The sequence below is a fragment of the Arvicola amphibius genome, chromosome 2 (assembly GCF_903992535.2).
Source record: "Arvicola amphibius chromosome 2, mArvAmp1.2, whole genome shotgun sequence".
Lineage (NCBI taxonomy): Eukaryota > Metazoa > Chordata > Mammalia > Rodentia > Cricetidae > Arvicola > Arvicola amphibius.
In genome coordinates, this window is record NC_052048.2 from 165614206 (window position 1) to 165638956 (window position 24751).

The 24751-nt window shown below is 44.1% G+C and overlaps 2 protein-coding genes across 3 annotated transcripts in view; one reads left to right on the plus strand and one right to left on the minus strand.

Moving 5' to 3' along the window:
* Positions 1–8050: 8050 nt before the first annotated feature.
* On the minus strand, positions 8051–14417 carry LOC121677099 (acanthoscurrin-2-like). The gene is made up of 2 exons (XM_042054569.1): positions 14031–14417; positions 8051–8140 (listed from the first exon to the last, which is right to left on the minus strand). The coding sequence occupies exons 1-2, from the start codon at positions 14415–14417 to the stop codon at positions 8051–8053; spliced, it is 477 nt and encodes a 158-aa protein (XP_041910503.1).
* Positions 14418–18426: 4009 nt separating this feature from the next.
* St7 (suppression of tumorigenicity 7) overlaps positions 18427–24751 on the plus strand; it is a 232166-nt gene continuing 225841 nt past the window's right edge. For both annotated transcript variants that reach the window (XM_038318939.2, XM_038318940.2), the window contains exon 1: positions 18427–18655. In XM_038318939.2, the coding sequence (XP_038174867.1) occupies positions 18505–18655 (151 nt within the window). In that variant the 5' untranslated portion in view covers positions 18427–18504. The remainder of the gene's footprint in view (positions 18656–24751) is intronic.

Consider the following 24751-nt stretch of genomic DNA (forward strand, 5'->3'; position numbering starts at 1 on the left):
TTCAAAAGACCACTCCAGGCCCCCCTCTCTATCTCTCTCTCTTTCTCTCTCTACATTTCTCTCTCCCCCACTATCCCTCCCTGCCTCTCTCCCTCTCTTCCCCTCTCTCTGCCTGTAACTCACAGATTAGGGTATAAAGATCTAAGCTACTCATTCAATGTCATGTCTGTCTGTTTCCAGACATCATGGACTAACCCTCCAAAGCAGCAAGCTGACCCCAATGAAATACTTTCTTTTACAACGGTTTTCTTGGTCATGAGGGCTTTTTAGCAATAGAACAGTAACCAAAACAATATTTTACAGAGTATCCACTGAACCCCTTAGGGGTTTCACACTTTTTCTCTTCTGCCTTTTACCTATTAATTTTATTTTTGAAGCTCCTATTGCTAAAGATGCCATTCATGGCTTCACTAAGAGTTTCAAAGTTCTGCGTTAAAGAAAAAGCAGTTTGTGGTTATAAACATATATTTGAGTGGGCTGATGAGCTGGTTCTGAAAATTCCAGCAGGGAAATGAAGCCGGTGCAATTCATGAGACATGCCAGCAGGTGTCGCTGTCCCCATTCCAGGCTGATCGGATGTGAGTGCCGCGGACTAGGACGCCCGCCAGGAGGTCCTGTAGATACCCAGGCTGAATACCTGAGCCTGTCGTAACTTGGCTGCTGTTCAGCACAAGGGCTTTTTTTCCCACAGCACTTGAAGAGAAGGCCCTGTGGATGTGGAAATACCTAGTAATACCTCCACAAATATTTGTAGAAAGTTTGAAAATAGGTTCTTACCTGCTTTAAAGTTAATTCACTTTTGGGAACTTACGATCCCTCTCGTCAGAAAAATGCATTCATGTGTGAACGTTACCTCCCTTTCTTCTTCCTTCCTTCCCCCTTTTTGCTTATTCTTACAATACCCACTCACCTCACAAGTTTGGGTCTCAAGGGCTTCATATTCCAATCTTCCTAGCCTGAGTCATTCTCAAATATTTTTTTAAAGATTTATTTATTTATTATGTATACAACATTCTGCCTCGATGTATGCCCGCACGCCAGAGGGCACCAGATCTCAGTACAGATGGTTGTGAGCCACCATGTGGTTGCTGGGAATTGAACTCAGGACCTCCAGAAGAGCAGCCAGTGCTCTTAACCTCTGAGCCATCTCTCCAGCCCCATTCTCAAATATTTTAAGGGAGAAAATTTAGCATGTCTCCACTGTGAAACTTTCAGCATGGTTTACTTATTTAGCAAGCCTTTTCCGGGTTTCTTTTGGCTCCAAACCTGTGGGAAGGCAAGAGCATTTGCACAGCAGGGGTCTTTGTTAGCTGGGGAAGAGAGACGTGCTGTACTTGTCAACCACACAATGTCAGCAAGGGTTGAGGGTGTGACACAGCTGACAAGGAGCTGGTCCAGCTCCCACAGAGCCCTGGGTGCAGTTCCCAGCCAAGCATAAGACGTCCATGGTGGTGCACACTTGTACTCCAACACTCAGGGAGCTGAGGCTGGAGGATCAGTGAGTTCATATTCTTTCCTGGCTACATAGAAGGTTGGAGGCTAAGCAGGGCGGTGGGGGTGGTGTACACCTTTAACCCCAGCGCTTGGGAGGCAGAGGCGGGTGGATCTCTGTGAATTCGAGGCCAGCCTGGTCTACAGAGTGAGTGCCAGGACGGGCTCCAAAGCTACAGAGAAACCCCTTCTCTAAAAACAAAACAAGACAAACAAACAAACAAAACAAAATAAGAAAGTTGGAGGTTAGCCTGGGCAAGAGACACTCAGAACAAACAAACAAAGCAAGAGCCAGGAAGTGGTAAGTGTGAAAGAAAACAAACTAGACCCCCAGTCAGAATGCTGACAACTGACAGTAGGGTGCCAACCCCACTGGAGACATTTTCAGTACTACCCTTACCTAAGAGAATGTGATGGAAGAAGGGGCAGGAAATTCTAAGATCCAGAGGACCTTTGAGATAGAGTCCTCTAGACATGGCAGGAATGCTGTATTCATGAAATCTCAACAATATCGTTGGCTAAATAAGACTAACACACTGACAGTACCAATTCACATTCCAACATGCCTGCGGCACTCTCTCAAGGCCCCACCCCTAGGTGAAGAGGTACAGGCAATTAGTGGCTACTGAGAGAATGAGAAACTGTCCTTATACTACGACAACCCCTGATAGATTATCTGTTCGCCAATGGTCGGTCCTAAGCACATGAACACACAAGCAACATTAAATGGACTCAGTGGGTTGTGTTTATGCATGTATGTATGTGTGTGTATGTAGGTATGTATGTGTATGGATGGATGGATATGTATGTATGGATGGGTGTGTATATATATTTAACAATAATAATTGAAGAAATCAATACTTTCAGAGGGTGTTGGGGAACACAGGAGGAATTGGAGGAGAGAGAGCAGTAGAAATGATGTAAATATAGTACTCATAGATGAGATTCTCAAAAATTAAAACATTTAAGTTAAAAAAGAGAGTCTGGCCATTCAGGTCATGCCATGACTAAATAAGAAACAGGCTTGGGGTGCAGAGATGGCTCAGTGGTTAAAAGCGCTTGCTATTTTGCTGAGGACAAAGGTTGGCTTCTCAGCCCACATGGCAGCTCACAGCTATCTGTAACTCTAGTTCTAGGGAATCCGATGCCCTCTCCTGGTATCCTTGGGCACAAGGCATGCACATGGTGCACATTCATCCATGCAAGCAAAATACTCACATCCACAAAATAATAAATCTAAAAAAGGAAAGAAGCAGGATATGTGCAAAGTCACTCGGAAAGTTAGATTTTTCTTATTCAAAACTAAGTTAGAGATTTTCTTTGAACACGATGAAGATGCCTAGGAAGGATCTGTCTATACCACCATTACTGTCTGTTTTGTCCCTTCCCTTCATCCTCCTAGTGCCCACGTATCCTAAGTTGTAGGCGCCACTGGGCGGGGCTCTTTGTTTTCTTTTATTCATCAGTGTAGCTCATGCACATAGACTTCTAAACTGTACTCAACAAATCCTGAAGAACAAATGAACCATCTGGAACAGAAAACAGTATAATTACATTATATAAAGTAAGTAAAATATAAATGATTGCTGTTTAAATTGTGTATTAGCATTTTTTGCTATAACAAAATACTTGAGTCTAGGAGGCTCACAATTGTAGAGAACAGAAGTCCGGGAAGTGTGGTACTGTCTCTAGCAAGGGTCTCATGGCAGATGGCTTGATGTGGAGATGCCTTTGAGAGTTATTACATGAAAAGACAGGAACCTGAGAGTAGAGAAGGGCAGGTCTTTGTTTCCTACAATAACTTGTAAGAACTAAGTCAAGGAGTGGATAGATTGCTCAGTGGTTAAGGGGCCTTGCTGCCCTTGCAGAGGGCTGGGATTTGTTTTCTAGCAACCACACTGAGTAATTTATAACTCCAGCTCCAAGGGATCCAGTGCTCTCTTCTGACTCCTGTAAGTACATGCACACACATGTATGAACACATGCACACGCATGTTATCATGAATGCATGTGCACACATACAAACAAACATAAACAGATGCAAACAAAAATAAAATATGTCTTTCAAAAAGGAGTTAAGGTAGGTTCTTCCAGGAATTACTTTATAAAACAATCCCTACTAATCTTGCCTCTTGAAGGTTCCATAACACCTTCACAATAGGGCTTCCTTGGGTTCAAGGTTTCATACAATGGACCCTTGGACATAACCAAATCAAATCCAAACTATAGCAAAATATTAAAATAGATCATTTCATGCAGAAGAGATGAATACTTCTGTTATGATTTCGGTGCAAAATATCCCCCAGAAGATCGTGTGTTTGTACAGTAGGCCCCTACCTGGCTGTGCTGGTTTAGAAGGCTCTGTGACCTTTACAAGGTGAGGTCCGGCTGAAAGAAGTCAGTCATGGGTGGGCTGGCCTTAAGCTTTATAGTTAACCCTTCTGGGTATTTCCAAGCTGCCTGAGATCCTGCCACCACTGCTGAAAGCTGTTGCCACCGTCCTTCCTCCACCATGATGAGTCACAACTAGCCTTCCCTGGAGCTGTCTTGTTAGCCATTTGGCCACAGTGGTGCTTAAGTGGTGAATTCTACTGCTGTCTGTAAGTGATAGACGTCCTCGGCAAGGCTCATTCTCCTGCACCATTTCCCTTGTCTTATTTGCCTCTCTGCTTAGCCTTTTCTTTCTCTGTCCCTTTCTTCAAGTCTAGATCCCCCTATACCTTATGCCCTCACACAAAGACTATCTGTCCTTTTGTCTTGCTTTGCTTTCTGCTGCTGTGATTAAACACTGACCAAAAGCAGCTCAGGGAGGAAACAGTTTATTTGGCTTACAGGTTGCAGTCTGTCACCGAGAGAAAGCACAGTAGGAATCCACGTCAGGAACCTGAAGACCTGGAACTGAAGCAGAGACCACAGAGGATGTCTGCTTACTGGTTTGTTTTCTATGGTTTGCTCATCTTGCTCCTTACCACCCACAGTGGGCTTCCCTCCATCGTTAGTAAGGAGAATGATGCATCAACCATAATCAAGATAATGAACACCAGTCATGAAAGAGTATATAAAGCTAATTGCGTTTCCAGTTTTAACTCTGTTATTTTTGATTTTGTTTTCATGGTGTATAAATATATAAAAATGTAATTGACAGTAAAAGTAGAAAACCCAGTGTGAAGCTGCATTTTTTTTCAGGATGCATGCCCTAACCACACAGATGTTCATGGAGAAGTACAGACTTGGAGTCTGGCTAATCTTTCCAGGTAAAGCTTTTTATTTGCATGTTTTATTTTTTTTATTTTTCCAGATAGGGTTTCTCTGTGTAACTACTCTGGCTTTCCTGGAACTCACTTTGTATACCAGGCTGGCCTTGAACTCACAGAGATCCACTTGCCTCTGCCTCCCGAGTGTTGGGATTAGAGGTGTGCACCACCTTCCTAACTTATTTGCAAAGGTTCTTTACAATAAATTTTTAAGTAAAAAGAGAAATAAAGGGGCTGGAGAGTTGGCTCAGAGGCTAAGAGCACTGCCTGTTCTTCCAGAGGTCCTGAGTTCAAGTCCCAGTAACTATCAAATATCTAATGCCCTGATGTACAGTGATCTGGTGCCCTCTTCTGGCATGCAGACATACATGTTACACATAATAAATAAGTGCATTTTAAAAAGAGAGAACTAGAAAAGTCCCACAGAGACACATATAGGGTAATCTGGTAGTCAGTTCCTCAATTGAGGTTTCCTCTTCCTAGATGTCCAGCCTGTATCAAGTTAAGAAAAAACAACCAGCACACCTGTGGCGGTTTGAGTGAGTGGTTCCCTGTAAGTCTTGTGCATTTGAATCCCTGGTCTCCATTGGTGACTATCTGGGGACTAGAAGGTGTGACCTCGCAGGAGGAAATCTGTCATTGAGGGCGGGCTTCCAGGTTTCAAGGCTCACACCGTTTTGAACTAGCTCTTCTTGTTTGTGGATGGAAATGTGAGCTCTCAGATGTTGCTGGGGTACCAGGCCTGCCTACTGCCATGCTCCCTGCTGTGGTGATGATGGGCTCTCCTTCTGTAAGGTGTCCTGGACACAGTGTCAAATCACAACAATGGGAAAGTGACTAATGTAAACCCCCTCCAGCTTTCTAAGTATGAATTTTTCTCTTTAAAATTCCTTGCACTCTCTGTCTAAATGCGTGCTCTAAATGGTGCCTGTGTGTGCATTCATTTGTGTATGCCTGTGCGTGCATATGTATCACAGTGCATAAAAGAAGGCAGGGGGCAATTTGTGGGAGTGGGTTCTACATGTTGGTTCTTGGGGTTGCACTCAGGTGGTCATGCGTGGTGACCGCCTACGGCCTTACGTCACTGAGCCGCTTGACCAGCCTTGCGTTGTGCCACTTGTCAGCTGTATCATTGCTATTTTAGGAGTATTCTGATGAACCGGCACTTCATTTACCCTTACAGCTAGAACAACAAAATGCATTTTAAACAACAATTCTCAAAACACCAAACACGAGGAACAGTGACTGACAGTGGAGGCTGGGAATCAAATGAGTTGAGCCCTTTGGAGAGATGGAGTCTACGGCTAGCAGAAGCCATGTACTGGAGTCAAGTTGAGGGACTGAGAAGATTAAGATGATAACCGGAGTTCCTGAGAAAGAGACTGTGGTCACACACACAGGATGCTTTTTAACCACGAGAGCACGGTGCTGTGAAGGGGAGCGCCACACAGGGGATGTCCATGGACCATTAGTGAACAGATGGAGACTGGAGAGCAAAGGTCAGCTTCCACTGGAGGATGTGCAATGCTGGCAATGCACTCTGCTCTGCAGGGTCGGACGATTTCATCTTGTAAATGTTGGGATTTTGTAAACAATAGATAGACGTATGCATGATGCCTATCAAAGCTTGTTCTAGAATTAGCTGCCTCAAATGGCAACATTACTATTGCTGTACAAGAACTTGGCAAGAATGAACTAAGCTAACATGTACGTTCTCCATATCGCTAATCCTTAAAGTGGGGTGCAGAGCTCAACTTGATGTTTGTGTTCAAGTTTTATGTTTATTTTTAACATAATTTCTTTATTGATTCTTTGGGAATTTTATGTCATGCACCCCAATTCTGCCCATCTTCCAGTTCCCCCATACTTGTCCTTCACCCTTGCTGTGTTTCCCCAAAAGAAAATTTTAAGAATTTAAAACCAAACCAAACCGAACAAACAGAAAACAAACAAACAAAAAATCCTCCTGGCTCCTCTGTCTTTCCCATCTCTCCATCACCTCTGTGTTCGTCTTGGTGGTATTGGGAGCCGTGGTGTATCACACAATAGAGTCTTTTGCCCCTCAGCCTTACTTGCAAATGTTCACTACAATGAGTCACTGGTCTGGTTCAAGGTCTCTGGTTTCTGGTACACCATCATCACCAAACCCTCACAGGAATTCTTCTCGATATCCTGTTGCCGCCCTGAGTCACAGAGATCCTGTGGGGAGTATTCCACAGGATCAGTCCCTTTATGCGCTCTAGCAGGACATAGATGGGGTAGATGTCAGGGTGGGCCAATCCAAGACCCTGGCTATGGGCCCGGGTGGCAGTGGCAGTGAACTGGTTAGTCCAGGCCACTGGGGCTGCTCCCCACCCCCTTCAGGTAAGGAGTAGACCTGGCTCTTCTATGCCTGTGCCAACAGGGCCACTTTTCCCACATTCATGGTGAGAGGTGGAGCCATCTCTCTTGCAGTAGTGTCCAGCAAGGGGTAGGACCAGCTTTCCCAGGGCCAGTGAAGGGCAGAGTGGGCTCACCACACTTGATTCCTGTGGTCCCCTGTGGTGACACGGGCCACAGACATTACCACAGACCCCAAATGCAGTAGGACCACATGGCCCTTGGCAGCAACTCAGGCCAGGATGACACCATGGCTTTAAATGGCAGCAAAGGACACTCATATCAGGTTGGCTCAGGTGGTGGCCCGACCCTCTGACATCAACAAGACCACAGGGTGTGGCCCAGACCCTTGATTTTGTGTGACCTTTGGTGGCAACCCAGGCCTTGGATGTCAACACAGACCCTGGCTGCTGTGGGACCATGTCTGGACATGGTCCTCAGCTGTAGCTCTGACCTGGATGTCACCATGGACCTGCATGGCAGCGTAGTCCACTCAGATGTCTATGGCTGCAGCAGCATGGCCCTCAGACTCCAACAAGGCCACAGGTTTATATTCAAAGCCTAGGCTTCCATGTGGCCTTTGGTGGCAACACAGGATGGAGACCTCGCCACAGATCTCTGCTGTGGTAGGATCACTGAATCAGACATGGTCCTCAGCAGAGGCTGGGCCCGGATGTCACTGTGGCCCTAGGTGACAGGGCAGGCCACTCAGATCAGCATGATGGCAGTGACCGTGTGACCCTTGGGCACTAGCATAGCCCAGGAGGCAGCCTAGACTCTGGGCATCCAAATGGTCTTTGATGGTAACAGGAGTCATGGACATCAACACAGATGCTGGCTGCAGTACGGCCATGGACACAGACATGGCCCACAGCAGCAGCTCTGGCCTGGTGGTCACCATGCCACTAGGTAGTAGCACAGGCCACTCAGATCTGTATGGCCCTGGATGCAACACGACCCTTGAGCACTAACATGGTCTCAGGTGGCTGACCAGACTCTGGGCACACAGCCCTCAACTGCAATCAGAGTCATGGACGTCAACTCAGACCCTGGCTGCTGTAGGGCCATGGCTATGTTCAGATTTTAAATATCTATGTATTTATTTTTACTGTGCACTTAGTATGTTTGATATTTTGGAACATACTAACTTTGGAACATAAATGAAATAATATGCATACTTTGGAAGTTACTTTAGATCTCTTTTCTTGCTGGCCAATATATATATAAATATTTTAAGGTTTATATATCAGGTTATATAATAGTTATATCATTCCCCCTTCCATTTCTTCCCCCAAACTCTCCCGTATACTCACTTGACCTCTTTAAATCCATGGCCTCTTTTCCTTTAATTGTTTTGTGTGTGTGTGTGTGTTTCTGTTTTTTTTAAAGATTTATTTATTATGTATACAACATTCCTTCCATGTATGCTTACATGCCAGAAGAGGGCACCGGATCTCATTATAGATGGTTATGAGCCACCATGTGGTTGCTGGGAATTGAACTCAGGACCTCTGGAAGAGCAGTCAATGCTCTTAACCTCTGAGCCATCTCTCCAGACCTGTGTGTGTGTTTCTAAATATATAAATACAACATGCTCATTACATTTAATATTATTTATGTTTTCAGGGTTGACCATTTGGTATTGGATAATCAATTGGTATGTTCTTTCCTAGGGAAGACAGTTTCTCCCCTTCTTGCTGTCCAAAGTTGGGACATCAATGTTGCCTATTTATTTAATTCCATTTACTTATTAAGTCCTCCTATTAATCACAATTAAGTTCACAGAATATCTACTTTATTCTGAATTTACTTTTATCTTTTCCATCTGTAAACTTTTGAAATTGAGCTAGTTTGTGGACAAGATTAAAATGGCAATCTGAAGTTTTGTAAAGCGTAGTTTGCCCAAGGTTTTGAGTTTCTTTCCCATGCTTAAAACAAACAAGCAAAAGTATCTCATTCTATAGCTGTGGTTGTCATGGCACCTGTTATATAGTTCAGAAAGGTCTCAAATTTTTAGAATGCCGTCGTCCAAAGGTCTTGGGACTAGAGCTGTGTACCACCATGCCCACGGCTTATACCTTCTTACTAAACCTGAGCTTGGCGCTGTTACATTCGTGTGCCACATGGCGATGCTTTCGTTCACTTTAGGTCACAGGTGCAATGAGGATCCCAGAAGGTCATACCTCTTAGCGCTCATAGCCATTTTAGTGGCTCCATGGTGTTAGCACCATAATGAGATTGCTCAGCAAAGCACATTTCTCAAAACAAGTCTTGTCATTAAGTTGCCCAGGACTGCAGTTCCTCTCTAGGGTATTAATAAAGCAATAACAAAATGAATAAGTACTAAATATTGAAAGAGCAAAGCATACTTTTTTTTGGCTTTTTGCTCTCTACAGATACATTCTCTTGTGACTTTTTAATTGAAGAGATATAGTATATCCACAATTTTTTGTTCTAACCTAACCTGCATGATGGAATTAAATTTGTCACCTTATTAAAGTTTGTTACATGGCCCTTGAGCCCTAAGCTATAGTGATATCTGGAAATATGTCAGGTGCCTTGTTATATTTTATGGCTTTGATATTTGGTATCAAATAGCACTTGAAAGAATAACTTCACTGACATAAATTATGTTTGCTTAAACAGCTGAGAACAAATTTGGAAAATAGACAAGAGCTGAGCACAGTGGTGCATGCCTTTAATCCCAGTGGGCAGGTCGATCTTTGTGAGTTCCAGGCTCAACAGGGGTAGATATCAAGACTCAATCTCAAACAAACAGAAGTAGACAAGAGAAAGAAATAGAGTTCCAAAGTAGTTGAGGAGAGAAAATCCATCTGGAGGTAAAGAAAATAGCTTTCCTCATGCCTCCAGACTTGTCTTAAAACTTGAAAGAAAGAAAACACAGAGATTTTTTTTTTTTTAGCCCAGCTATGACTGGGGTTTCCCAGACATGAGACTTTCAGTTTTACAAATGGGCAAGTTCCAGGGAAGCAGGATGAGTTGGCCATACAGCCTTCTACCTTCTTCAAGAATCCCCTTTGACAAGACAGTACAGGGTGTTTTTATTTGGGGCTCTAATGTGACAGACGAGGCTGGGTGGTTGGTTCCACTTCTGTCAGAATTCTCTCAATGACGTGGAACTAGTGAACGTATGTGTTGCATACTTCTCCCTCAAACTGAATTTTGTGTGCGTGTGCGGGTGTTGATTATTGGTGTCTTCCTGGATCATTCTCTGCCTTATCATCACTATTTTTACAGGGTCTTTCACTGACCCTGAAACTCCACCAGCAAGATAGCCCAGTCCTGAGCTCAAAGATTGCCTGCCTTTGACCCCCAATGCCACCCAGGGCTGAGTTCATAGATGTGCACCACTGTGCTTGTCATTTGTTTGGTTGCTAGGAATCAAGATGTAGGTTGCCACGTTTGTGTAGCAACCTCTATACTTGAAACATCTCTCTTGTCCTCTCAAGCTACCGTGTCTCTCCTGCTGTGAAAATGTATTGGGTCCTTAACTGAAAACCATACAGGGCTTCTATTTGTGAAGTACAGAGAATATTCTTGCAGAGAGATGAAGAAATCAAGCCACTACCTTATCCTTTACTGCCCTCCAACTCAATATACTCATTCCAGTTCTGCTTATTATACCACATGTGTGGTAGCTCCATAAAGTGATTAAGAAAGGAAAATGGGCCAAGGAACAATCATGTAACACATGCTTGACAACCAGGTGGCCCATATCTCTAACACCAGCACTTGAAGGCTAAGGAAAGATGTTGAGTTGCAAAACAAGTACCTTTTTTAAAAAAATTAATGTGTATTAAGCAATGAATATAAGCAACAGAAGTGCAAAATGTTAAATTTAGATTATAGAACTACTCTAGTTTGTCCAAGCTATCCTTGACAAGTTAATTCAAGCTGTCTTGTTTGTATGTATGTAGATATCTTCAGCTCGTACTTGTTACAACTGACAAAACTGTACTGTAAACTGGTTTTATGATGATAATTTTGAGGGGAAGAAAAAACTGAAGGGAAGTAACAGCTTCAGTTATAACCCATAGTCAATAACTTCCATTAGCCACAAGGACACAAAAGCCATTAAAGTTTAATATGCATTCAGTATTCAGTTTAGCTACGATGCAATGGCGTTGTAATACAGGGAAAAATGAAAACCCAAATGAGTTTTCTGAGACATTGTGGAGAAGAGAGGCTACAACTCACACTGGAAATACAATTAACTTAGGTAATGTGAAGTCAAATTATTTAATACTTTCTTAATTTTTTTTTTAAAATTTTGACGTGTGTGTGTGTGTGTGTGTGTGTGTGTGTGTGTGTGTGTGCGCGCGCGCTTGTGTATGCTAATGTGTATAGGTGCCTGTGCAGGCTAGAAGGTGTGTCATATCCCCTAGAGTTAGGGTTACAGACAGTTGTGAGCCACCTAATGTGAGGTGGCTGCTGGGAACTGAACTTAGGAACTCTTGGGAGCAGTAAATGCTTTTAACTAGTGAACCACCTTCCCAGCCTGAAATATACTTTGAGACAAAAAAAAAAATAATGTGACTTCCCCCTGCCTCTACTTAAAAAATATTAGGTTAATAATGATCATAAAATTCTGCGGGAATTTACTAAATACTGTAGTCCATATTGGAAATGAAAACATAATAAATGTAATGTGCCAAGTAGAGAGCTGTACACCCTATTTAGAATGATAGAACCGGTTTGCAGAAATTAAAGAATAAATGCTGTGTTAGTAAAAACAGATGTGAGCTAGTAGGTTTTCTTAAATCTACTGATAATTCTCAAACATTATCCTAATCTTCTGTCTGACTTCCAGTGCAAAAATGTTATTGAATTGGGTATTTACATGTGTCAGAAGGGCATGACCATGAAACCTGAAGTGTGTAGCTGTGATTCTGGCCCTTGAAATCCGAGCCAGTTGTGGACCCAAATTATGTAGTTTTTAAAATAAAGCCACAAGGTCACTGATGATATTTTGAAAGTGGATTATTTCGGGCTATTGAGTTGGCTTAGCAGGTAAAGAAGGTTTCTACCAAGCAGGATGACCTGAGTTTCATACCCAGAACCTGTCTGGAGGAAGGAAAGAAGTAACTTCTTCAAGATGTGTTCTAACCTACACACAGACACACACACACACATGCACACACAAATAAACTAAAAATCTTGAGTTTGGGCGTCAAGAATAAAATATGATCACATTAGCAATATACCATTTACTGTGCAATGGAAACACTAAGCTGCATCTTCCAAGAGGAGAGAGACTGAATGTCATGGTAGGAACAGACAGAGTATTTGAAGAGTGTGGACTAGTTGTTGCTGTCATGATGTGTTTTAGAAGCAAGAGATGTGTCAGAATGCCAAAGGGTTCACACTTCTGATCTCTTAGGGTGGTGTGTGTGTGTGTGTGTGTGTGTGTGTGTGTGCTGTACAGCTCACTCATCTGACCTCCTCTTTCAATTATGTTTGTAGGGTGTAAACGAGAAGGCGGTGCTGACTTCTCTATTTCTTTTCAGTAGAATTTCATGGTTTGGCTTTTCCTTGAAAATGAGGAATCACCCTGCCTTGGCAGTTGTAGGTTTCTGGAAAGGAAATAGGGTTTATTTATTGCCTTCATAATACTTATAATACCAAGCTCTGATTGTTCTAGAATGTTTTGTGTTACTGTCATGAGAATTTTTCTGTCTATATAAAAGCCACTAATATAAGAGATGAGACTGAGTGCTTGGTCCCACATTTGAAAACAAACCAGGAATTCTGATGAATGATCATTCCTGAGCCCTGGCTTGTCAGTAAAGAATTTTGCATAGAAATTAAGATATCTTTGTTAGGAATGGGGAAACAAATGGTAAAGACTTCGGCTCATCATGTAATTTTCTTTTTTTTTCTTTTTTTTATAATTTTCTTATTAATTACATTTATTCATTTATCTTACACATTGACCACAGTTCCCCTTCCCTTCTCCCCCACCCCCACCCCAATCCTCTCCTCTATTTCTCTTCAGAATGGAGCAGGCCTCCCATTGTAGCAACAAAGCATGTCGTAGCAAGCTGAGGTAGAACAAAGCTCCTAGATAGGGCAAAGTAACCCAATATGAGGAATAAGTTTCCTAAAACCAGTCAAAACATTAGGTAGCATCTGCTCTCACTGCTAGGAGTCCCACAAGTAGACCAAGCTACATAACTGTCACACATATGTAGACAGCCTAGGTCAGTCCCATGCAGGCTCCATGGCTGTTAGTCCAGACTCTGTGAGTTCCTGTGAGTCCAGGTTAATTGATTTTGTGGGTTCCCTTGTGATGTCCTTGACACCACCCCATCGAGCCCTGCTCATGCCATCCTTCATACCTCTCTTCGGCAGGAGCTCTGCCCAGTGCTTGGCTGTGGGTCTGCATCAGTTTCCATTAGTTACTGGATGAAGACTCTCTGATGACAACTGGGATTGTCACCAATCCATGAGTATAGCAGAATGCCACCAGGCATCATAATGCTGACAATGTTTTTCTCCAGTCGTGTTTGGTTCTATCCTAGGTCTCTGGGTTCTGGCATTCCAGGCAATGTCAGGGGCGGGTTCAGTCCCGTAGTCTGGGTCTGAGGCCGGACCACTCCAACAATCTCTACACCACCCTTATCACCCCACTACCACCACCAAATCCCCACACATAGGCAGGACCGACTGTAGGTCAAAGGTTATGTAGATAGGCTAGTGTCCCATTCTCTCCACTGGAAGTCCTTCTTGGTCACAGGAGATGGTCAGTTCAGGCTAAGCATCCACCAATGCTATTCTTAACTGGGGCTATCTTTGTAGATCCCTGGGAATTTCTCTTGCATCAGGTTTCTACCTGGCCCCAAAATGCCCCCTCCCGGTTTCCTGTCATCTCTTTCAGTACTTTACCCCTTCATCTACTCTCCAACCTGATCCCTCAGATTCCACATGCCCCAGCCCACCTGTTCCCAGTCCATCTGCCCCCAGCCCACCTGTTCCCAGTCCACCTGCCCCTAGCCCACCTGTTTCCAGTCCACCTGCCCCCTGTCCACCTGCCCCCAGTCCACCTGCCCCCAGTCCACCTGCCCCCAGTTCACCTGCCCCCAGCCCACCTGTTCCTAGTCCACCTGCCCACAGCCCACCTGCTCCCAGTTCACCTGCTCCCAGCCCACCTGTTTCCAGTCCATCTGCCCCCAGCCCACCTGTTCCCAGTCCACCTGCCCCCAGCCCACCTGTTCCCAGTCCACCTGCCCCCAGCCCACCTGTCCTCAGTTCACCTGCCCCCAGTCCATCCATAAGATCTCTTTTCTTTCCTTCCCCCAGGAAACCACCATGTAATTTCAAAATCAGCCACTGTGACTCATTCGTTCTCTGTTAAGCTTATATGCATATATTGGTTATGAACATGCATTCTCTCTATGTACGGGATTGTATATTAAAGTTGGTCTCCCCAGGCCTTATGCTACCTGAAAAATCCTTTCAACTCTATATGGACAGCTGAAATTTCATCTCTCTAATACTCCATGGAAGAGGATGTTGGCTTGGAGAAGTTCTTGTTTAAAAACAAAGCTGGAGTTGTCCTTACTGAGTTCTCTGTAGATCACTAAACAAGAACAGCCATCCTCATGGATTGTTATGGACACATTAGCGAACAATTAATTCATTAACCCCACTAACAAACAATGGTCAAGATTTTTAAAACAAAATCAAAATATCAAAACGGTATTTCTGGTGTTTAAATATTATATGAACTCTGAAAATGACTTATAAAAGTAGACTTATAAAAGTAGACTTATAAAAGTAGACTTTAGTATTGTGGGTTGTCAATCTTCCTAATGCTGTTCCACATGTTGTGATGACCCCCAACCCTAAAATTATTTTACTGCTACTTCATGACTGTAATTTTGCTACTGTTATAAATCATAACGTAAGTATCTGATATGCATGATATCTGATATGTTACCCTTTGGGGACCGCAACCCACAGGTTGAGAATCGCTGCTTTTGTTTGTATGTTTGTTTTGTTTTGTTGTCGAGACAGGGCTTCTTTGTGTAGCCCTGGTTGTCCTGGAACTCACTCTGTAGACCAGGCTGAACTCGAATTCAGAGATCTGCCTGCCTCTGCATCCTGGTGCTGTATCTTTTAGAAAAAGATCAGTATTCTGATGAACTGATAGAAATGATGTGTCAAAGGAGGTCCATCAATGCTATCCCTGAAACAAAGCAGCCAATAGGCAGTTTTACAAGATGCCTCGCTGTGAAGCATAGCCAGAAAAATGTTTGACAAGCAGTGGTACAGAACAGTTGGCAAAGTATCCTGCTTACGGTGCTGTATACCATCTAGATTTCCTACGTTAGGTAGATAACGGGGAGGTCATGGTAAAATTGGTGGTAGGAGCCCACTGTCTGGTTCCCCATGTCTGGTTCTCCATGCAAAGCAATCAAGCTGCAACAGAAGGTTATGGCTGGGGAACAAACAGAACTGATCTGAATCTTGATGTCTTTGTGCCCAGTTGAAAATGGAAAGGAAAAAGGAGAAGTCGACTTACTAGGGAATTATTCATATATTCTACAGTATGAGAAGTTCCTTGCAGGGCTCTCTTGCAACCCAGAGAACCGGAGAGATGGTGGCACAGCTCATTCTAATTTCAAAGGTCATGGCCCAAACTCAGGAAGGGAACCCATGCTACAAGTTACAGTTGGAGGCTGAAGGCCCGAGGGTGGCACTGGCCCTGGAGTCCGGGAAACCTGGTGTGGCCAAGGACAATAGAAGAGGCAAGGAAGGCCTCTATTCTGGGAGATGAGTACATTCTTTTCTAGTTTTAACCTCTCCAGGTCCCTGAATGCTATTTACACACACTGAAGGTGAATATTCTCCATTGAATGTACCCAGGCTCCTTTATCAGTCTCTTCTGGAAATACCCTCACAGACAATCCCCTAGATAGACTAACTTTTCATTAGTGCAATTGAATGGCCACCTGAAACTGTCATGCTTAATTCCATCAATTGTATCTCAGCATTTTTAAAATCCCCACTTGCATGTGGATTGGTCGTTTTCTCTAATGTGTACAATGCCAGGCGACCACAGTAGCTAATTAGTGTTGCTATCAGGCCCTGCAAAATGAGACTCAGTCCCAGGTACTCAGTATTTGGCCATACTCCACCCTTGCTTTAGTGGCCAAAGTGTGTAGCAGACCGCACTCTCTTACTTTTATTATTATTATTATTATTATTATTATCATTTTAAAGCACAGAGGCATGTCACTTCCTGCCACCACTTCTGGCAGCACACCAGGGGAGGCGCTGGAGAGTAGCAGAGGCTAGACCGGCCCTTTAGAAACAACTATGTGGAAAGTAGTAGCTTAAGTGAGCCATATTCATATCCCTTCACAGAGGTTAATTAACTGAAAAAATCAGTAGTTCCCCTAATTCTTCACTTATGTGAAATTCAGCCAGCGATACCGTCTTCTGTGAGTTGCAGAGCTTCTGTGGGTTCCTTTAGCATCACATAAAGTACATTCATGTTCTTCTGTTCTACGAAGACTCTAGGCATCTTCGATAGATTTAAAAAAAAAATCACACGGCACTGTGCTGGCATAAGTGACTATGCCAAAGCACGTATGAAGCAATTCTCTGTTCTCGGAGCCTGCATTTCAATATAGAAGAAGAGTGGAGCCAACAGTAGCAGAGAACGAGACTGGAACTAGAAAACGTGGCCGTTCCATTACGTAAACAGGTCCCGCATGTGAAAATTCATTCAGCTTGTTTTACTATGGAGGAAACGACGAGTGCTCGTAGGAGCAGAAAGGTGTGACACCTCTCCACAGCCATTGTAAGGGGGCATGGCCAACACCCCCTAAAACAGGCTGGCAAGAGGAAAGCGTGATGAATACACTTTAGCCACCGCGTTCCATGACACAGCAGCTGCCAGAGAGGAAGACTAAAAGACCCCGAGAAAACTCTTTGGGCTCAGGTGTGCGATAGAGAGGCTGGGGTGGGGGTGGCGTCCACGTTCTTACTGGCTGAGGGGAAGTGGACATTCTTAGCCTCTTCCTGACCTTCCTCCTTTCCGAGGTTTATGATGCAGAATGTCCTAGAATGAGGGGAAGGGAGAAATGATCTTCCTAGGTTTTAAGGCTTGGTCTGCGGAGGATGCCCTCTAGTCTCTACAACTCACCTTGGAGAAGAGGAATTTTGGCTTCTGGGAGTTGGCTTTGCTTTGGAGGACAAGCAAGGGGTGAAAGAATGGGAGCGCAGAGACACTTTGCTTCTGAGGCCTTTATGGTTTCCTACTACTCGAATCACTTAGCTCTGAGGCCCAAAGTGTCACAGTTTAAAGGAGTGCATTCTGAGCCTGAACGTAAAATTTGTAATAAAATACTCTGTTCGGTGATGAATTTTAATGTCTTGGTTATAGTTGGAACAGCCTGTACTTGCTTTATTAACATAAATACATTAAAAGCCATATCATTTATGGACAGAAACAGACTTGGATATGTCATCTAAAGCCTTGTATGAAATACACTAATTAATTCAGCCATGGGAAAAAGCACACAATTTTCTTTTTTTCTTCAGTAGGTTCAGATGAAGAATGTCACTTATCCTAGGGAATTGCTTATCTGAAAAAAAAAACAACAAAACAAAAAATCAAGGGAAAATTGTTTGACTGGCAATCACTCAAAAAATACGAGGATAAAAAATATGTATGTTGTCCATTTCTTTGGAAAGCCCTTCATAGTGCTGCTAGAAAACAAAATATAATAGCAAGTGGAATAAAGGCAAACAAGATTTCCCTTCAGGCCTACTGATCAGGAGTGCAGCTCTGCTATCTATCTCTTCTGGGTTTTATTGATGCCTTTAAGCCAGCGTCCTGAGAGAAACAGATCCTTCAGACCCTGCATCCCGGATCTCTCGATTGCAACTGAATTCTGGCTCCCCTGCAGCGCTTTGTACCTCAGTTTCCCTCCGTATATAATCGGGGTCCTGGCAACTGTTGCAGGCTCTCACCCAGACCTTACAAAGTCTGGAACCCGCCCGGCTCTCGGAAGCGCACTACACGCGCGAGCTGTTACGTCAGTGGTTTCCTCGGCGGCGGCGGCCGGGCTGCCCTCCTAAAATACTAGGATAAGAAGTATAAATGGCCCGGGAGGGTGCAGGCACCGGGCCCACGTGACCGCTCCACGAAGGCCACCGGCGGGGGCTCGGTGCGCAGGCCGCGCGGTTTCCCGCCGCACCCCGGGCGAGCGGGCGAGCGCGCTCGGGGGCGCGGGGCCCTTGCGGCGGCGGCGGCGGCGGCGGCGGCGGCGGCTCGAGCGGTGCCTCGGGCCGGTGAATCATCCCGGCAGCCAGCGAGCGCCGCGGCGGGCCGCAGCAGCGCCGGAAGATGGCCGAGGCGGCGGCGGGCTTCCTGGAGCAGCTCAAGTCCTGCTTCTTGTGGTCGTGGACCTATCTGTGGACCGTGTGGTTCTTCATCGTGCTCTTCCTGGTCTACATCCTGCGGGTGCCGCTGAGGATCAACGACAACCTGAGCACAGGTCAGGCCGGGGCCCGGCCGCCCTTCCCCCGCCCCGGAAAGTTAGTGCAAGTCGCTCGCTCGGGGTCGCGGCCGGCGGGGGCGCGCGTGCGCGGGGACGCGCTGCTTCAGGTGGCGGCCCGAGCCCCGCGGCCTTGGCGGGCCCTCGGCGCCTAGGGGCGGGCGGCGCGCGGCCACCCCACGCGCGAGGGTGTCCGGGCGGCCCCTGGCTGGTCCCCGCCGAACCCCGTGAGCTCCCGAGCTTCACCCGGGGCTCGAGCGTCCGAACTGCGGCGACAGGCGTCCTGCTCCCCGCTGCGCGGAGAAGGCCCACGCGTGGCCCGGGCTGTGGGCGCACGCTCTCCGGGTCGCGAGTGGAGCCTTGGCCCGCGGGGTGTCGCTGTGAGATGGATCGGGAGGGCATGTCCGTAGGTCCTTCCAGGAGCAGGGATGACGTGTCAGGTCACCCAACGGAATGTCCAGGGGACACGCGAACGCGCAGTGATCTGGGATTTCTGACGTCCCCGGTTGAAGTTTTTATGTTCTCTGCTGAGCTCGCTCTAAAGTGCGATGGGCTAAACAAGTGTGCATGTGGCGGTTAGGGTCTTGATAAACTTGCACCCAGACAACCCAGTTGTTAAAAACCATGCCAAACTAGGGCTAAGAACAGCCCAGAGACAATTCAGAAACAAAAAGTACTTTGAAGGACCACGTATAGCCCTTCAAGTTTGCAAATTATTGTGGATTCAAGGGAGATACACCTTTTTCCCCTCACAGTACTCTGGGAAGTCTGTACCGTTCTGGCTTATTTGCAGAAATCGATACACATGCACATATATGTGTCTTCTGTCGTTTAATTTACATGCTCTGCCAGACCAAGGTTGAAAATGCGTTTCCTATGACATAGCTGTGGGTGGGGATGAGTGGGAGGTAGACCCTTTTAGATGCTTGCCACAATGCACTTGTTTTGTTTGGACATAATCTTTTAACACTTAAACCTCCTTTAATGCGATCAAATTACTATGCTTCTTTCATAGTAGCCTTTCGATGGTCTCCCTGGGAGGCAGACAGGATTCGGCATATAGAATCATCTCGTTCTTCAATAGATGCTCATCTTTTTTTGGGCTCTGATTATTGCAAGCATCTTGCTTTTCAGGCTTTTTAATCTGTCCGCATGGCTGCTTGTCACATTATTGCTTTCCTTGCTTTAGGACAGCAGTTCTCAACCTGTGAGTCGAGAATCTTTTGCCAGTCAAACATCAGATATCTTGCATATCAGACATTTACATTATGATTCATACCAACAAAATTACAGTTATGAAGCAGCAATGAAATAATTTTAGGGTTGGGGTCGGCACAGCATGAGGAACTGTAGTAAAGGGTTGCAGCATTAGGAAGGGTGAGAATCACTGCTGTAGGGTAAGGCATTTTTGTATGTCTCTATTGACTAGTGACCAGACTCAAAGGCCTATTCTTTAAACAAGTTTAAATAGGTTTATCATTGACTTATTAGAAAATTGGTTGTAGAATTTTAAAAAACATTTTGCATAATACACGTTGATAATTATTTTAGAACACTCATTTGTATACCACGTTTGCTTAAACTAGCTCAAGTAGTCATGCATATAGATATGTGAACATGTGCAGAGAACCACATACTAACAGTTTATACAGAACAGACAGGAAGCAAGATACCTATTAAGAAGAGGGATGGTTTTTCAGGAAGATAGTTGGAGTTTCACCCCACACCCAGGCAGCACTAGACCGCACAGATGGTTTGCATAGCGACAATTGTAATTGAGCCTCGGGAGGAAATTTGCTGTCTGGCTTGGGTCTTCCTAGACTCTCTATGGAATCTCCTTCTGTGATACAGGACCTCAGTTTGTCCTGGGGATTTTGCACTTTCTTGTCATAAAGGGAGACAAAAAGAGAAACAAACAGAGAATACGCACCTCTCTGCTATTTCTGTGAGAATACAGCAAACGAGGGAAGACTTTAGCACGGATCTTCAGACAGCCAACTGTGGCAGTGAGCCACCACAGCTAAGATTAGGGTTTTCAAAGGCAATGGCAGACATTGGATGGCATTTTTCTTCCCTTTTCAGTAAAAGTGAGAAGTTCTTGTAGGAAGACTGCCAGAAGATTCCTGTCAACTTGTTTCCCTCCATTCCTTGCCAATTTCTCTTTCCCATGGAAACAACTTTCTATAATGAAAGAACTTGCGGGCTAGCTTGCACACCTCCAAGCAACTGCCCCCTGTGGTCCAGCTGGCCTCTGAAGGATCTTTAAATGGGACTCTCTTCATTGATTTGTTGTTGTTCTTTTTGTTTTTCTTTTTTGTTTTTTAACCTATTGATAACATAGATAGGTCATATTTGGTTCTACCTTAGGTCTCTGGGCAATCCAGTCTCTGGTTCCTGGCCATCCAGCAATATGATGGCTCTCTGGTTGGCTACTCCCACAAATTCAGTGCCACCATTGCTCCGGCACATCTGACAGGCAGCACTGATTGTTGATCAGAGGTTTTGTGGCTAGGATGGTGTCCACGTTTCTCTTCTTGTAGCCTGCAGAGTACCTTCCCACACAAAAGGGACTAATTAGAAGGTAGGGGTTAAGGCTTCATGCGGGCACCAACTGGACCTCTCCTTGTTCAGTGAGCTGTGTGGACGTAGAGCAATGGGGCTCTACTGTCAGGTTTTGGAGAGCAGCGCTCTGTCCTAGCATCAGCCCCGGCTGTTTGGGAATCTCCACAAGACCCCCTCAGTCAATAACTCAATTCAGTGTCACCCAGTCCCACCACTGGACTTGCCTGGCAACAAAAGATGGCAGTTGAGGCTCTGTATTCCCCATTTCTAGGAGTTCTCACTAGGATCTCCCTCATAGATTCCAGGAAGGTTTGATTGTGTTAGGCTTCCACACTGCTCACCAAAGCCTCTCAATTCTGGCTATCTCTCCCTATACTCTCTTTCTTCATCCCATCTCCCCTCCACCTGATCCCTCCCTCTCTCATCCCCACCAAATCCACCCTATTCTATTTCTCCTTCCCAGGGAGACCTATGTATTTCTACCCAAATCTCTCCTCTTTATTTAAACTCTCTGGGTCTATGGCATCCACCGTCTGGGGCATAGATCCACATAAGGCTTAAGAAAAATAAAAGAGGGCTTCTAAACTGAGAAAAAATGGGAGCCAAATGCAGCCTCTTGGTAGTTGTGTTTTTGGGGGTGGGGAATGGGCTCTGTTTGCTGCTGTCAAGCAGGGGCATCATGGCTCCTTTAAGAGAGGTCTTCCTGATTCAGCATTGGCAGCAAAAAAACCCACGCAGTTTCCAAAGGTGGCTTCCTGATTTGTGCTAGTTGCAGGAACAGCTCTGGCTTTTGCAGGAGGCTGAGCACTTAAATGGAGTCTGTGAGCAGTGTGTTACAAATTGCTTAATGGTAACACAGACACGCTGTGACCCTGGAGCTGGGGCAGTGTGCATAGCTATCAGAGGCAGATATGTGTCCTCCATGTTGGACATGGTCGGAGCCAACAGGCAGTGCCATGGAGTTGGTCGTAGCCATGCCCATTTAGCATTTTTTTTTTAAATCACTCCTGGTCAGAAAAGATAACAGATACCCGCACAATCAAGACAGATCCAGATGGAAAAGATCCAGATGGGTCATGGTGTTGGATAAATGTATGGGGGCTTGGGAGAGAGAAGAAATAGTTATAAAAAGAACTAAGTGAATTTTTTAAAAAAATAAATAAAATAAAATCTTTAAAGAGACAGAGTACAGCCAGCCATAGATTAAAGGAGTAAAAAAAAAGCCATGTAAAGATGGAAAATACACAGAGAGTCTAGATTATTTATGTATATTATTGTGTTTTCTTTGGATTTTTTGACTATGCATAAGTTAAGTACAGAGAGACATTTCATTGTATGGGCTGCTAAGCTAAACCAACATATATCCTTTATAGATAGCTTGACTTCAAAACTTGGGTCTAAAAATAAGTTGCTTTGGAAAAGAAGGTTCTGCTTTTGTTTCCACAGAGGATGAGAATCTGTGAATTCCTTCCAGACTAATGTGATTTGATAGGCCAAGACCCTCTGAAAGATCTTCGTAAACCCCTAAAATTACTTTGCCCATCAAAAAACAGGAAGCAGTTTGGAGAGAACTATGCTCAAATTCCCAAATATTGTTTATAAATGTTTATTTACATTTAAAGGGAGATATGCTATAGATATGAATACTTTGTATTGGTATGGATCTTGGTCTATTGACACAGATTTAAGATCAGTTTTGTTATGTGTATGTTTCTGCTCTTGACTAAGGTATTATGTTTGTGCAGCTCATTTAAATATGTAATATATAATTAAGAAATAAAGGTTAATAGATAGTCATCTATAATAGTCAAGCTTATAGTCCTGATTAGGCTTTTTAGATATACAGAGATATATTTCAGATGGATAGTTATTCTTTAAACCTTTTAAAGACTAACAGAAGCCGGGCGGTGGTGGCGCACGCCTTTAATCCCAGCACTCGGGAGGCAGAGGCAGGCAGATCTCTGTGAGTTCAAGGCCAGCCTGGTCTACAAGAGCTAGTTCCAGGGCAGGCTCTAAAAAAGCTGCAGAGAAACCCTGTCTTGAGAAAACCAAAATAAGAAAAAAGAAAAAAAAATAAAGACTAACAGAATATGACATTTAAAATGTTTTAAGGACTTAGGACTTTTCGTGACAATGAGACACATCTGCTTCTGGCAGCACCAATTTCTTCAAGAGGAAGATGGGCATTGAAGATGCTCCTTATGGAGTTTGTTAGTCATTTGGGCAAGAAACTGCTCTTGCCCCGACTGCTTGATATTATGCTGTATGAACTGTGCATGCAGGACCCACAGAGAAATGACTGCTGAACTTGCCAAAGATGAGATGGTCCTTTGGGGGTTCCTGCTTCATGAAAGAGTCTGACAGGCATTCTGTAGGACACAGAAGAAAGTGACTGACAAACTGCCAATATAGGCAGAACTGTCTTTGAAATTTCCTGTTTCATGGAAAAGTTTGCTAGATACTATGAGCTGAAGATGGATGCCAAAGTGTTTCAGAGTAACTTTGGGTGACCATGCAGCAAGATGTCTTTGTCAATTCTAGAGTTTTGAAAGTTTCTTACAATGCACTTCCTGTTAACTTAGGTAATATTATATCTTTCTGAAGTCTTTGATGAAGTTAAAGAAAGACAGTTTTATAATTTTAAAAGATAGATTAGATATAAAACTTTAGACTCATAAGGATAGGGTAAATTATAGAGTGTTTTCTTTAATTTGCTAAGTATAGATGGACTAAATATTATAACTATAATTCTTGTTTGATAACTGTTTTGTTATAAGTAATTTTACTATGTTAAAGTTAAAACCTTCCTTTTTATTTAGACAGAAAAGGGAGGTAATGTGGGATTCCTCTCTGTATGCAGTGAATACCATTGGTTAATAAAGAAGCTGTTTTGGGTCGGTAGTAGAGCAGAATAGGGTAAGGCGGGAATTCCAAGAAGATAGATGTAGAGAGAGAGTAGGCAGAGTCAATGTGATGCCATATGGCTGCTGGAGGAGACAGGCACTGGAACTTTGCCTGGTAAGTCACAGCCAATTTGGCAATACACAGATCAATAGAAATAGATTAATTTAAGATATAAGAGCTAGCTAGCAATACACTTAAGTGATTGGCCAAGCAGTGATTTAATTAATATAGTTTCTGAGTGATTATTTAGGGTTTGGGTGGCCAGGAAACAAACAAGCAGCCTCTACCAGCATTCACCAGTCACTTGTGTTATTAATCTTAGCCATACAGCCATGTGGCTAAGATCAAAGTAGCTTTGATTTGCATTTTCCTGGTGGCTAAGGATATTGAAAATTTCTTTAAGTGTTTCTCAGACATTTGAAATTCCATGTTGAGAATTCTCTGTTTAAACCTGTATTCCATTATTAACTTGGATTGTTTGGTTTATTGATATCTTTGATTTCTTGAGTTCTTCATATATTTTGGATATTAGCCCTGTATTAGATGTGTAGTTGATAAAAATCTTTTCCTATTCTATAGACTGCCTCTTTGTCTGATTGACAGTGTCCTTTGCCTTACAGAAGCTTTTCA